Source organism: Nerophis ophidion, linkage group LG21 (assembly GCF_033978795.1).
Source record: "Nerophis ophidion isolate RoL-2023_Sa linkage group LG21, RoL_Noph_v1.0, whole genome shotgun sequence".
In the NCBI taxonomy this organism is placed as follows: domain Eukaryota; kingdom Metazoa; phylum Chordata; class Actinopteri; order Syngnathiformes; family Syngnathidae; genus Nerophis; species Nerophis ophidion.
In genome coordinates this window covers 45,347,468-45,360,239 of record NC_084631.1, presented here as the reverse complement: position 1 = coordinate 45,360,239, position 12,772 = coordinate 45,347,468, and the positions used below count along the sequence as shown (strand labels likewise).

Here is a 12,772-nt window from a genome sequence, read left to right as displayed (position 1 = left end):
GTACTGGAGAGGAGACTACGCCGGATAGTCCAACCTCGGATTCAGGAGGAACAGTGTGGTTCTCGTCCTGGTGGTGGAACTGTGGACCAGCTCTATACTCTGGGCAGGGTTCTTGAGGGTGCATGGGAGTTTGCCCAACCAGTCTACATGTGCTTTGTGGACTTGGAGAAGGCATTGGACCGTGTCCCTCGGGAAGTCCTGTGGGGAGTGCTCAGAGAGTATGGGGTATCGGACTGTCTTATTGTGGCGGTCTGCTTCCTGTATGATCAGTGTCAGAGCTTGGTCCACATTGCTGGCAGTAAGTCGGACACATTTCCAGTGAGGGTTGGACTCCGCCAAGGCTGTCCTTTGTCACCCATTCTGTTCATAACTTTTATGGACAGAATTTCAAGGCGTTGAGGGGTTCCGGTTTGGTGGCTGCAGGATTAGGTCTCTGCTTCTTGCAGATGATGTGGTCCTGATGGCTTCATCTGGCCGGGATCTTCAGCTCTCACTGGATCGGTTCGCAGCCGAATGTGAAGCAACTGGAATGGGAATCAGCACCTCCAAGTCCGAGTCCATGGTTCTCGTCCGAAAAAAGGCGGAGTGCCATCTCTAACTAAATATTCTCTCTCTCTCTCTCTCTCTATATATATATATATATGTATATGTATATATATATATATCAGTGTTTCCCCCCGAATATACACACACACACATACATACATACATACATACATACATATATATATATATATATATATATATATATATATATATATAAATAAATATACACATATATACATACATGTATATATACACACAGATGTATATACATACATACATATATACACATATATACATACGGACATACATATACAAACATATACACATACATATACATACATGTATATATACATACATACATGTATATATATACACACACATTCATATACAAATATATATACATACATACATGTATATATACACACATAGATATATATACACAGTGTATATACATACATACATACATATATATATATGTATATATTATATTTATATATATATAATATATGTATATATTATATTTATATATATATATATATGTATACATATATGTATATATGTATATTATATATATATATATATATATATATATATATATATATATATATGTATGTGTGTGTGTTTGTGTATATAGATATATAAAATATATGTTATATTTTATATTGCTTTTAGTCTATTTTATACCTGCATTGTCCTTTCCATCATTTGTAAGTGAGCTACTGTGTGGAACAATTTCCATTGTAGATCATTAAAGTTTGTCTAAGTCTACTGTAAGTCTACAAAAGTTATACTATAAATATAAAAAAATAAAAGATTTGCAATTGCATGATTTTTAATGTCAAAAGGGAAAGAAGAAATATATATTTAGTAAGAAAAGATTAAGTTTTTTTTAAAACGCATATTATTTTCAGGCTTTTCGCAGGCCACATCAAAATATGTGGAGAGGCCTTGAGTGTGACACACGTGGTCTAAGAAAATGTCCATTTAAGTCCTTACCCTCCACTGTCAAGTAGAAAAATACATGTATTAATTATAATCATTATGTCAATATGTCCTCTCTCACTCAGTAAGTACCGCCCGCAGAGCAGCGAGCCACAGACGGACGGCCTTTCTGTTTCAACCACCGCTGACGGCTCGCAGCCAAACGTAAGGAAACTGTGCGACTCACCTCCGCCCGCCCCCCAAGCTCACCCTCACAACCTGGCGTACTATGACAACATTATCTGTCAGGTATGCCCACTTCTCCTGGTCTACCACTCTCCTTTCCACTTGTCAATGTCTTTCTGACCTCCGTCTCTTCACCTACTGGTTCACCTGGTTTCATGTCCTCGCTTGCAAAGCTTATAGTCATGCATGCACAAAAAAAAAAGAAGCTCACTGACAACTGTTTGTATGCAAACATAAGTGTGTATTAATACAAAGCACAGAACCAGGGAAGTTGGCATGTTGTGTAAATGGTAAATAAAAACAGAATACAATGATTTGCAAATCATTTTTAGCCTATATTCAATTAAATAGACTACAGAGACAAGATATTTGACGTTCAAACTGGTAAACTTTTTTATCTTTTATAAATATTTGGTCAATTGGAATTTGATGCCTGCAACAGGTTTCAAAAAAGCTGGCACAAGTGGCAAAAAAGACTGAGAAAGTCGAGGAATGCTCATCAAACACTTATTTGGAACATCCCACAGGTGTGCAGGCTAATTGGGAACAGGTGGGTGCCATGATTGGCTATAAAAGCTGCTTCCATTAAAATCTCAGTCATCCACAAAACAAGGATGGGGCGAGGGTCACCATTTTGTCAACAAATGCGTGAGCAAATTGTCAAACAGTTTTAGAACAACATTTCTCAACCGGCTATTGCAAGGAATTTAGGGATTTCACCATCCACGGTCCGTAATATCATCAAAAGGTTCAGAGAATCTGGAGAAATCACTGCACATGAGCGACGATATTACGGACCTTCGATCCCTCAGGCGGTACTGCATCAAAAACTGACATCAGTGTGTAAAGGATATCACCTCATGGGCTTAGGAACACTTCAAAAAAAACCTGTCAGTAACTACAGTTTGTCGCTACATCTGTAAGTACAAGTTAAAACTCTACTATGCAAAGCGAAAGCCATTTGTCAACAACACCCAGAAACGCCGCCGCCAAGCTTATCTAAGATGGACTAAAGCAAAGTGGAAAATTGTTCTGTGATCTGACGAGTCCACATTTCAAACGGTTTTTGGAAACTGTGGACGTTGTGTCCTCCGGAAGAGAGAGGAAAATAATTATCCAGATTGTTCTAGGCGCAAAGTGTAAAAGCCAGCATGTGTGATGGTATGGGGGTGCATTAGTGCCCAAGGTATGGGAAACTTACACATCTTTGAAGGCACCATTAATGCTGAAAGGTGCATACAGGTTTTGGAGCAACATATGATGTCATCCAAGCAACGTTATCATGGACGCCCCTGCTTATTTCAGCAAGACAATGCCAAGCTACATGTTACAACAGCATGGCCTCATAGTAAAAGAGTGCAGGTACTAGATTGGCCTGCCTGTAGTCCAGACCTGTCTCCCATTGAAAATGTGTGGTGCATTATGAAGCCTAAAAAAACACAGCAGAGACCCGGACTGTTGAAAGACTGAAGCTCTACATAAAACAAGAATTCGAAAGAATTCCACCTGAAAAGCTTCAAAATGTGTCTCCTCAGTTCCCAAAGGTCAACTGAGTGTTGTTAAAAGGAAAGGCCATGTAACACACCGGTAAAAATGCCCCTGTGACAACTTTTTTGCAATGCTGCCATTAAATTCTAAGTTAACCTCTATTTGGGCTTACTGGACCCTAATTAGAATAAAAACTAAGAATCATCTTTTGATATGATGTACTTAGCCCATAAGTAAAGTACCTCATGTTTTATGCTAAATCCTATTTTTACACTTCTTTTTTTCAAATTCCATTGTATGTTATACTCTTCTGCCACCCCCAGATGGCAGTATAAGTGTCCACATAAGTGGCCAAAAGACCCCAATTCAGTAATGTACACCATTTTGGAAATAAGAGCTAAAAGGTGCTGTCCACGCATGAGGCCACTAAGCCTTTGGAGGGGTTTTTTTTGCAAATCATTGCATTCTTTTTTTTAAATTTACGAATTACACAACGTGCCAACTTCGCCGGTTTTGGATTTTGTGTACATGTGTCTTTATTGCTTTTTGCACTCACTGATGCTCTCAGAGACCGTCGTCCACCACCCTTACCTGGGAATTTAAACCCAGAAACTCGTACAACCACTTCCAGGTAAGCAAAGTAGAGCACCCAACCTGGTTGTAAGTTACATTACCTTCCACTCCCACCCTGGCTTTGCTTAGACCGTACTTGTCAACCCTCCCGAATTTTCAGTGCCTCTCCCGAAAATCTCCCGGAACAATCATTCTTCCGAATTTCTCCCGATTTCCAGCCGGACCTGAGTGAGGACAGCCTGTCGTCACGTCCACTTTCCCGCCATATAAACAGAGTGCCGGCCCAGTCGTGTTATAACATCTACGGCTTTTGAAGCTCAGTGCACAACTGCACACACAACAAGAAGGAGACTATTATATATGTCTCCCTTATCCATAGTTGTATCTATAACCCATAAAGTAGGCAGGCACGGAGATATTTCTCAGCGTGGGTTTATTCCAGCCGGCACATTAATACACTGACACACAACATCCGGATTCCCATCATGCACTGCTTCAAACTACAGCAAGTATATATATATATACATATATATATATATATATATATATACACATATATATATATATACACATATATATATATATATATATATATATATATATATATATATATACATACATATATATACACATATATATATATATATATATATATATATGTGTATATATATATATATGTGTGTATATATATATATATATATGTATATATATATATATATATATATATATATATATATATCAGGGTTTCCCACACATTCATTTATTTGTGGCGGCCCGCCACGAAAGAATTACGGCCGCCACAAATTAAAAAAATAAAAATAAAACATTTTTTTTCCGTCTTTTGACTCGCTCGACCGGGACTCTGTCTGTGAATGGAGCTTGTAGTTACATATTATATAAATATGTAAATATTATAATTATCTCCTTCATTGATGTGCCTAACCCCCCCCCCCACCCCCCTCGACCACACCTTCACAAATAGATGCCTGACCTGTGAGAAACACCGTATATATATATATATATATATATATATATATATATATATATATATATATATATATATATATATATATATATATATATATATTAGGGGTGGGCAAATTAATGCGTTAATTACGAGTTAACTCACCAATCTATTAACGCCGACAATTATTTTATCGCACATTTGCGTATGTTGTTTACATGCTTTTATTTTGTTAACGCCTTTTCTTAACAAGATGGCGTCGCCCGGCGTGGAGGGGCTCTTGGTAAAGATGGAACATTTGGCAAAAATACCGGACAATTCTGCAAATTTCCTGGCTGGCTTACAGCGTGGTCACTCCGGGATCACTTACGACCGCCAGACAATTCTGGATGTGGATAGATCGGGCCGTTTTGGACTGAATGAGGCGTGCTTGCTAGAGCGGCTAGCTAGCATGGGAATACTTTGCCGGCTACATCCAGCGGCCTGTGAAGCAGCGGAGTATATGTGTTGTCTGTCTATTTATGAATAATGCAGACCAGGAGTGTTGGCTGAGTTCTTAACGTTTGCTTTCAGAGCGTGCATATCACAACATACAAGATGCCGTCATGGCGACACAACCTATACATGCTCCTCACTCCTGTTGCATGCTGGGTAGGGTAGTTCTTTTTTTCCCTGGCTCATAACATCACAATATAGTACCATGTATATGATGCCTTCAGTTTATCAAAGCACCAAGCAAACAATCGGAAAATTTCCATCATATCAATTCCTAGATATGGTCATAATTATTTTAAGTGCACTACGCAGAATAAACACAACATTATTAATATTGCTACTATGGATAATTTGATCCAAAATTCCCTAAAACAGCCCACTACCTATAATATAGGTTTTTTAAAGATCCCTGATCAAAAAAATGTTTCTGCTGTTACCTCAGAAATTGCCTGTTCAGATGTTATGATTGTGGCTCAGAGATTTGTATGTAGATTATATTTATTTTCCATAACAAACAGGATAACTTAAATACCCTGGCAGTGGCAATAAGCTTAAATGTTTGTATTTACATTTTTTGGAGTTGATTTTCATCAAATATGCTATTTAACTGCTACTGTTTAACAAGGACTGATTTAAATTGTGTTTGCACAACAAATGTTTTGGCGCTTTTGTTCATGTGGGAGAATATTCCAATAAAGGTGCACTACACACTACTTTTGAATTCATTATTGGGCTTTGCGTATACAATGCAGTTAATCGCGATTAATCTGAGGAATAGTGCGATTAACTTCGATTAAAATTTTTAATCGTTGCCCAGCCCTATTATATATATATATTTCAGTGAATTCTCGCCTTAAATATACCACCCCCCCCCCCCCCCACACACACACACACACACACAATCTCCCGAATTCAGAATTCGGAGGTCTTAAGGTTGGCAAGTAAGGCTTAGACCCCTTCAACTACAGCATTGACTTGACCACAGAGCTCCACAACAATACCCTGCTTTGGCATTGGGAGTGTGTAGGTAGAATGATTAATCACCTGCTGCAAGGCTCCCCCGCAACCAATCTCTCAGCAAGGTCCCTGCTCCGCCGTGTACCTTTTTATGCTTCTGCAGCTGTCCTGCTGTTGTGTTGCACACACGTCCCCGCCGTGGCTTGTATGTGGCGCATGCATCGCTTTGCCAACTTCTTAAATAAGTGCAGTGTTCCCCACAGGACTAATATCTACTTGTAGTGGTGGGTTGCAGGGGTCGAGGGGGGCCTCAATCACTTTGTCGTATAATTTGCATAAAATTGGCCATGACGCGGGTGCGTTTGTAATTTTAAAAAAAGATAAAAGCTCAGTAAGACTCAAGGAAAAAGGAGGACAACAGGAAGAAAACGCATGACATTTATAATAAGTGTTATGTGAGATCGTGACATAATAAAGTGAAATTACTCAGAGATTAATGGTAGGTCAGAAAAACATGAACCTCATGGCATAAAATGACATACAGTACAGGCCAAACATTTGGACACACCTTCTCAGTCACAACACAACTGATGGTTCCGACCCCGTTGGTACAGCAAGAAATTCCACTAATCAACCAGTCATGATCTGTGGCCCGGATCATGTTTTTGTTCTTTTCTGCTGGTTTTGGACTCCCCTTTGTTCCCGTTGTTGTGCACCCTTGAGTTTGTTTAAATTGGTTACTTACTGATTGGTGTTCTGGACGCTCAGCTGTCCCTCGAACACTAATCAGAGGCATTATTTAAGCCTGCCCTTGCCGGTACGTCAGCCTGGCTTCTTTGTTTGCTTCATGCGACAAGTTAGGTTTGTAGTTCTTGACTCCCGAGTTTTTGCTTCTTGAGCAAAGTGGTTACCGATAGGCATGTTTTCCCTTAAGCTTGTTTCCGTGTTTGGCTACGATTTATGATCAACAAATCAGCTCCTACCTCACGGTTTTCGTCCGGAGTCGTCCGTCTGCATCCCGGAGGGAACGAACCTTGCAGCAAACTGCAACCCGGCGTAACACAACCCTGATAAGGCACACCTGTGAAGTAAAAAACATTTTAGGTGACTACCTCTTGAAGCCCATGGAGAGAATGCCAAGAGTGTGCAAAGCAGTAATCAGAGCAATGGGTGGCTATTTTGAAGAAACTAGAATAGAAAACATGTTTTCAGTTATTTCATCTTTTTTTTTTTGTTAAGTACATAAAACTCCACATTGGATAGGACTTTATTGTCATTGCACGAGTAGAACAAAACTATGTTTTCATGTGTTCATTCATAGTTTTGATGTGACAATCTACAATGTAAATAGTCATGACAATAAAGAAAAGGCATTGAATGACAAGGTGTGTACAAACTTTGAGCCTATAATGTGCATACTTGTATTATTTTGTAGTGTGGACTTCTGGAAAAGGCTTGATCAAATAAAAAAATAAGATGAAATAAATTAAATACAATTACGAATAAGGCTTGATCAACTGGAATTGCTCAGAGAACAATTAAAAAACTAACCTTGTGACAGATTTATGCTTTTTTTATTTTATTTATCTCCTTCATTGATGTGCATCTTTGATCAATAGACAATTATACCTCAATTATACACTTTTACATTCACACACTAATGCCTGAGAAGGAGCAGGATGAAGAAAAATCTTATATTTTCCTGCCCCCTTCAACATAATACGTCATCTTACTTCATGGATACCTCAATCAAAATACTATTAAGATCCATTATTTTGTCATGCCTCCTCTAGAGGACAGACATTTTTCACCCCCCCCCCCCCCCCCCCAATCAAAATACTATTAACCTCCATTATTTTGTCATGTCCCCTCTAGAGGACAGACATTTATCATGCCCCCCCCCAATCAAAATACTATTAACCTCCATTATTTTGTCATGCCTCCTCTAGAGGACAGACATTTATCACGCCCCCCCCCCCATCAAAATACTATTAAGCTTCATTATTTTGTCATGTCCCCTCTAGAGGACAGACATTTATCACGCCCCCCCCCCCCCCAATCAAAATACTATTAAGCTCCATTATTTTGTCATGCCCCCTCTAGAGGACATACATTTTCCACGCCCCCCTTCTATCAAAATACAATTGAGCTTCATTATTTTGTCATGCACCCTCTAGAGGACATACATTTCTCACGCCCCCCCTCTATCAAAATACAATTGAGCTTCATTATTTTGTCATGCACCCTTTAGGGGACAGACATTTTTCATGCCTCCTCTCAATCGAAATACTATTGAATTCCATTATTTTGTCATGACACCTCTGGAGGAGCGACATTTTTCACGCCCCCTCAATCAAAATTCTATTAAGCTCCATTATTTTGTCATGCCCCCTCGAGAGGACATACATTTTTCACGCCCCTCCCAATCAAAATACTATTAAGCTCCATTATTTTGTCATGCCCCCTCGAGAGGACAGACATTTTTCACGCCCCCCCCCAATCAAAATACTATTAAGCTCCATTATTTTGTCATGCCCCCTGGAGAGGACAGACATTTTTCACGCCCCTGTCCCTCAATCGAAATACTATTGAGCTCCATTATTTGACAATTTGATGAAATCTTAAGTCAAACAGATAAAAAAGCATTTATTTGTAGTTTAACAAACACATTGTTTGAATGTATGATCATACATGTGTTACATTATAAGAAAGAGACAAGCGGTAGAAAATGGATGGGTGGATTGATGTAATATTTATGTTGAAAAATTGAGTACATGTGTTTTTTCTGTCAAAATGGAAAAAACTAATACATTTAGTAGGAAAATATGAAGTACTTTAATGACGCATATTATTTCCAGGTTTTTGAGGGCCAAATTAAATGTTGTGGCAGGCTAGATTTGACCCCTGGGCCTTGAGTTTGACATTTGTAAAAAAAACAAATTGTAATCAAGACAATGTTTCCAAATTAAATGTGACGATTTTGGTTATGAAACACTTCATAACTATAAATGTAATGCATTCAGGTGGGAAACAATCATTAGGTTTCTCTCTTGTGTTTAATTGCTGACCGCACCTTAGTGGTCATTTATTTGCAATATTTTGGTTATAAAACACTTCATAACTATAAATGTAATGCATCCAGGTGGGAAACAATCATTAGGTTTCTCTCTTGACTGTGTTTAATTGGTGACCGCACCTTAGTGGTCATCTATTTTCAATATTTTGGTTATAAAACACTTCATAACTATAAATGTAATGCATCCAGGTGGGAAACAATCATTAGGTTTCTCTCTTGACTGTGTTTAATTGCTGACCGCACCTTAGTGGTCATCTATTTTCAATATTTTGGTTATAAAACACTTCATAACTATAAATGTAATGCATCCAGGTAGGAAACAATCATTAGGTTTCTCTCTTGACTGTGTTTAATTGCTGACCGCACCTTAGTGGTCATTTATTTTCAATATTTTGGTTATAAAACACTTCATAACTATAAATGTATTGCATCCAGGTAGGAAACAATCATTAGGTTTCTCTCTTGACTGTGATTAATTGCTGACCGCACCTTAGTGGTCATTTATTTTCAATATTTTGGTTATAAAACACTTCATAACTATAAATGTATTGCATCCAGGTGGGAAACAATCATTAGGTTTCTCTCTTGACTGTGTTTAATTGCTGACCGCACCTTAGTGGTCATCTATTTTCAATATTTTGGTTATAAAACACTTCATAACTATAAATGTATTGCATCCAGGTGGGAAACAATCATTAGGTTTCTCTCTTGACTGTGTTTAATTGCTGACCGCACCTTAGTGGTCATTTATTTGCAATATTTTGGTTATAAAACACTTCATAACTATAAATGTATTGCATCCAGGTGGGAAACAATCATTAGGTTTCTCTCTTGACTGTGTTTAATTGCTGACCGCACCTCAGTGGTCATTTATTTTCAATATTTTGGTTATGAAACACTTCATAACTATAAATGTAATGCATCCAGGCGAGATACAATCATTACGTTTCTCTCTTGACTGTGTTTAATTGCTGACCGCACCTTAGTGGTCATTTATTTTCAACATTTTGTGTTTAATAATGCAAACGAAGCAGCAGATATGTCATTAAAACTTATGGACACGACAGCGAGAAAGGGGACGTTTGTGTCCATCTCTGGCCCCGTAATGACCAATCGATGGTGGCCCACTTAACGCCGGCTGTGCATGTGACCTTCAGCTGTCGGTGACACGCCGATCAATGGGTGACCTCAACGAGCTGACACACGCAGACGCGCGCGGCCTCTAGTTTCCACCCGACGGCGGTCACACCAGCCCCGCCTTACGCGGCACGCAGGAGGGCAGGTTAGGTTTGGAGAGACCTTGTAACGACGTGGCGGTTCATGCAGCGTGGACTCTTGATGCAATTTGCCACGTTTGGCTGAGCTGACGGGATGTTCTGCTGGCGTTTTAGTGCAGTTATAGACTAGCTCTAAATGTCAGGTGCAGAGGCTAAAAAGCCCCCGCAGGCACATGGACCGCTCTGCGCGAGTTAAAATGTCAGATGGCTGATTTGATTTTTTTCTTTTGTGTATATATATATATATGTATATATATATATATATATATATATATATATATATATATATATATATATATATGTAGGTGTGGGGAAAAAATCACAAGACTACTTCATCTCTACAGATCTGTTTCATGAGGGGTTCCCTCAATCATCAGGAGATTTTAATGGAAGCATTCACATACAATGGTTTATATAGAGCACAGAGTGGGTGGGTACAGGCAGGCGTAGGGTGTGGTGATTGGCTCATGTGTTACCTAGGAGGTGTTTCCGTCTATGGCGGCATGTTGAAATGATTTCACTGCGCTTGTTGAGGGATGATAGATCTGGATGATATATAATAAACAGTTTCTCTTTTAAGCATAGGTTGCATCTTTTATTACCACTGTTGTAAGGTGTGCTGGATGCAAGAATTTGCCATGTTATTGAATATTCAACATTATTGTCTTTGAGGTTCCAAATGTGTTTGCTGAGTTCTGTAGAATTCTGCAAAGTCTGGTTTCTAAAGGAGGCGTTGTGATTATTCCATCTTGTTCTGAACGCTGCTTCGGTTAATCCTACCGAAGCAACTGTTTATTATATATCATCCAGATCTATCATCCCTCAACAAGCGCAGTGAAATCATTTCAACATGCCGCCATAGACGGAAACACCTCCTAGGTAACACATGAGCCAATCACCACAACCTACGCCTGCTTGTACCCACCCACTCTGTGCTCTATATAAACCATTGTATGTGAATGCTTCCATTAAAATCTCCTGATGATTGAGGGAACCCCTCATGAAACAGTTCTGTAGAGATGAAGTAGTCTTGTGATTTTTTCCCACACCTACATATTGCGCTCTACCACGGTATCGAGCACTATTCTCCGGATAATCCAATCAAGACATATATATATATATATATATATATATATATTAGTGTTGTATGTCTCTGTGCGATATAGAAAATGACTATATGGTGATATTGGAGTATACGTTCTCACGCAGTTGCTTTTAGCTGCGGGCATTACACTACAGGCTCTTCCCACTCCTTCTTGTCTCTCCTTCTCAAAAGACGTAAAACAAGCGCACCTTCTTGCATACGTCACATACGTATACGCCCTCACGGAGCAGAGAGGTAGCTACATGGGTAACGTTAGCTGTGATGCTAGCGGAGCCGTGCGAGTGGTAATACGAGAGAAAAAAGGTGCGACTCTGCCAACAAATGAAGGAAGAATAATTCCCAAGAAAAACAGCAGGGGGTCCATCGTCTGGCGGTGGTTTGGCTTCAAGTGGGACCGTCATTTGTCAAGTGTGGGACAAAAGCGTTGCTACAAAAAGTAGCATTACTGCTAATATGTAGCATCATTTCAACAAAATGTAGAGGCAAACATTTCCAGATCAACACCGTATGAAAAAAATAGTCAACAACATAAGAAGATAACGTCCGCAGGAACCTACCACATAGTGAAGGACATACACTATTTGATTTCCTATTATGCAGCTCATTTTTATTTGACACTTATTGAAATATCTTGTGTGACATCATGCACAAAAGTGCACTTTATTTGTTTTAAACTATTGTAGTGGCGTTCTGTACAAAAAGTGCACTTTAATTTAGTGTTGTTTTGATATGTCATCTTAGTGACATCATGCACAAAAGTGCACTTTATTTGTTTTAAACTATTGTAGTGGCATTCTGTAGAAAAAGTGCACTTTAATTTAGTGTTGTTTTGATATGTCATCTTAGTGACATCATGCACAAAAGTGCACTTTATTTGTTTTAAACTATTGTAGTGGCGTTCTGTACAAAAAGTGCACTTTAATTTAGTGTTGTTTTGATATGTCATCTTAGTGACATCATGCACAAAAGTGCACTTTATTTGTTTTAAACTATTGTAGTGGTGTTCTGTACAAAAAGTGCACTTTAATTTAGTGTTGTTTTGATATGTCATCTTAGTGACATCATGCACAAAAGTGCACTTTATTTGTTTTAAACTATTGTAGTGGCATTCTGTACAAAAAGTG

At 38.7% G+C, this 12,772-nt stretch overlaps 1 protein-coding gene and 1 long non-coding RNA gene across 5 annotated transcripts in view; one reads left to right on the top strand and one right to left on the bottom strand.

Moving 5' to 3' along the window:
* cspg5b (chondroitin sulfate proteoglycan 5b) overlaps positions 1-12,772 on the top strand; it is a 50,155-nt gene that overhangs the window by 17,358 nt on the left and 20,025 nt on the right. Inside the window, exons 4-5 of one of the 4 annotated variants that reach the window (XM_061882769.1) lie at positions 1,614-1,692; positions 3,770-3,832. In XM_061882769.1, coding sequence (XP_061738753.1) covers positions 1,614-1,692; positions 3,770-3,832 — 142 coding nt within the window. Of the gene's footprint in view, positions 1-1,613; positions 1,777-3,769; positions 3,833-12,772 lie in introns of all 4 variants that reach the window. The other 3 variants (XM_061882767.1, XM_061882771.1, XM_061882768.1) reach the window with 3 other exon arrangements.
* Positions 6,634-12,772, bottom strand: part of LOC133540196 (uncharacterized) — a 36,601-nt gene continuing 30,462 nt past the window's right edge. Inside the window, exon 4 of the long non-coding RNA XR_009803575.1 lies at positions 6,634-7,271. This is a non-coding gene — a long non-coding RNA (uncharacterized LOC133540196). The remainder of the gene's footprint in view (positions 7,272-12,772) is intronic.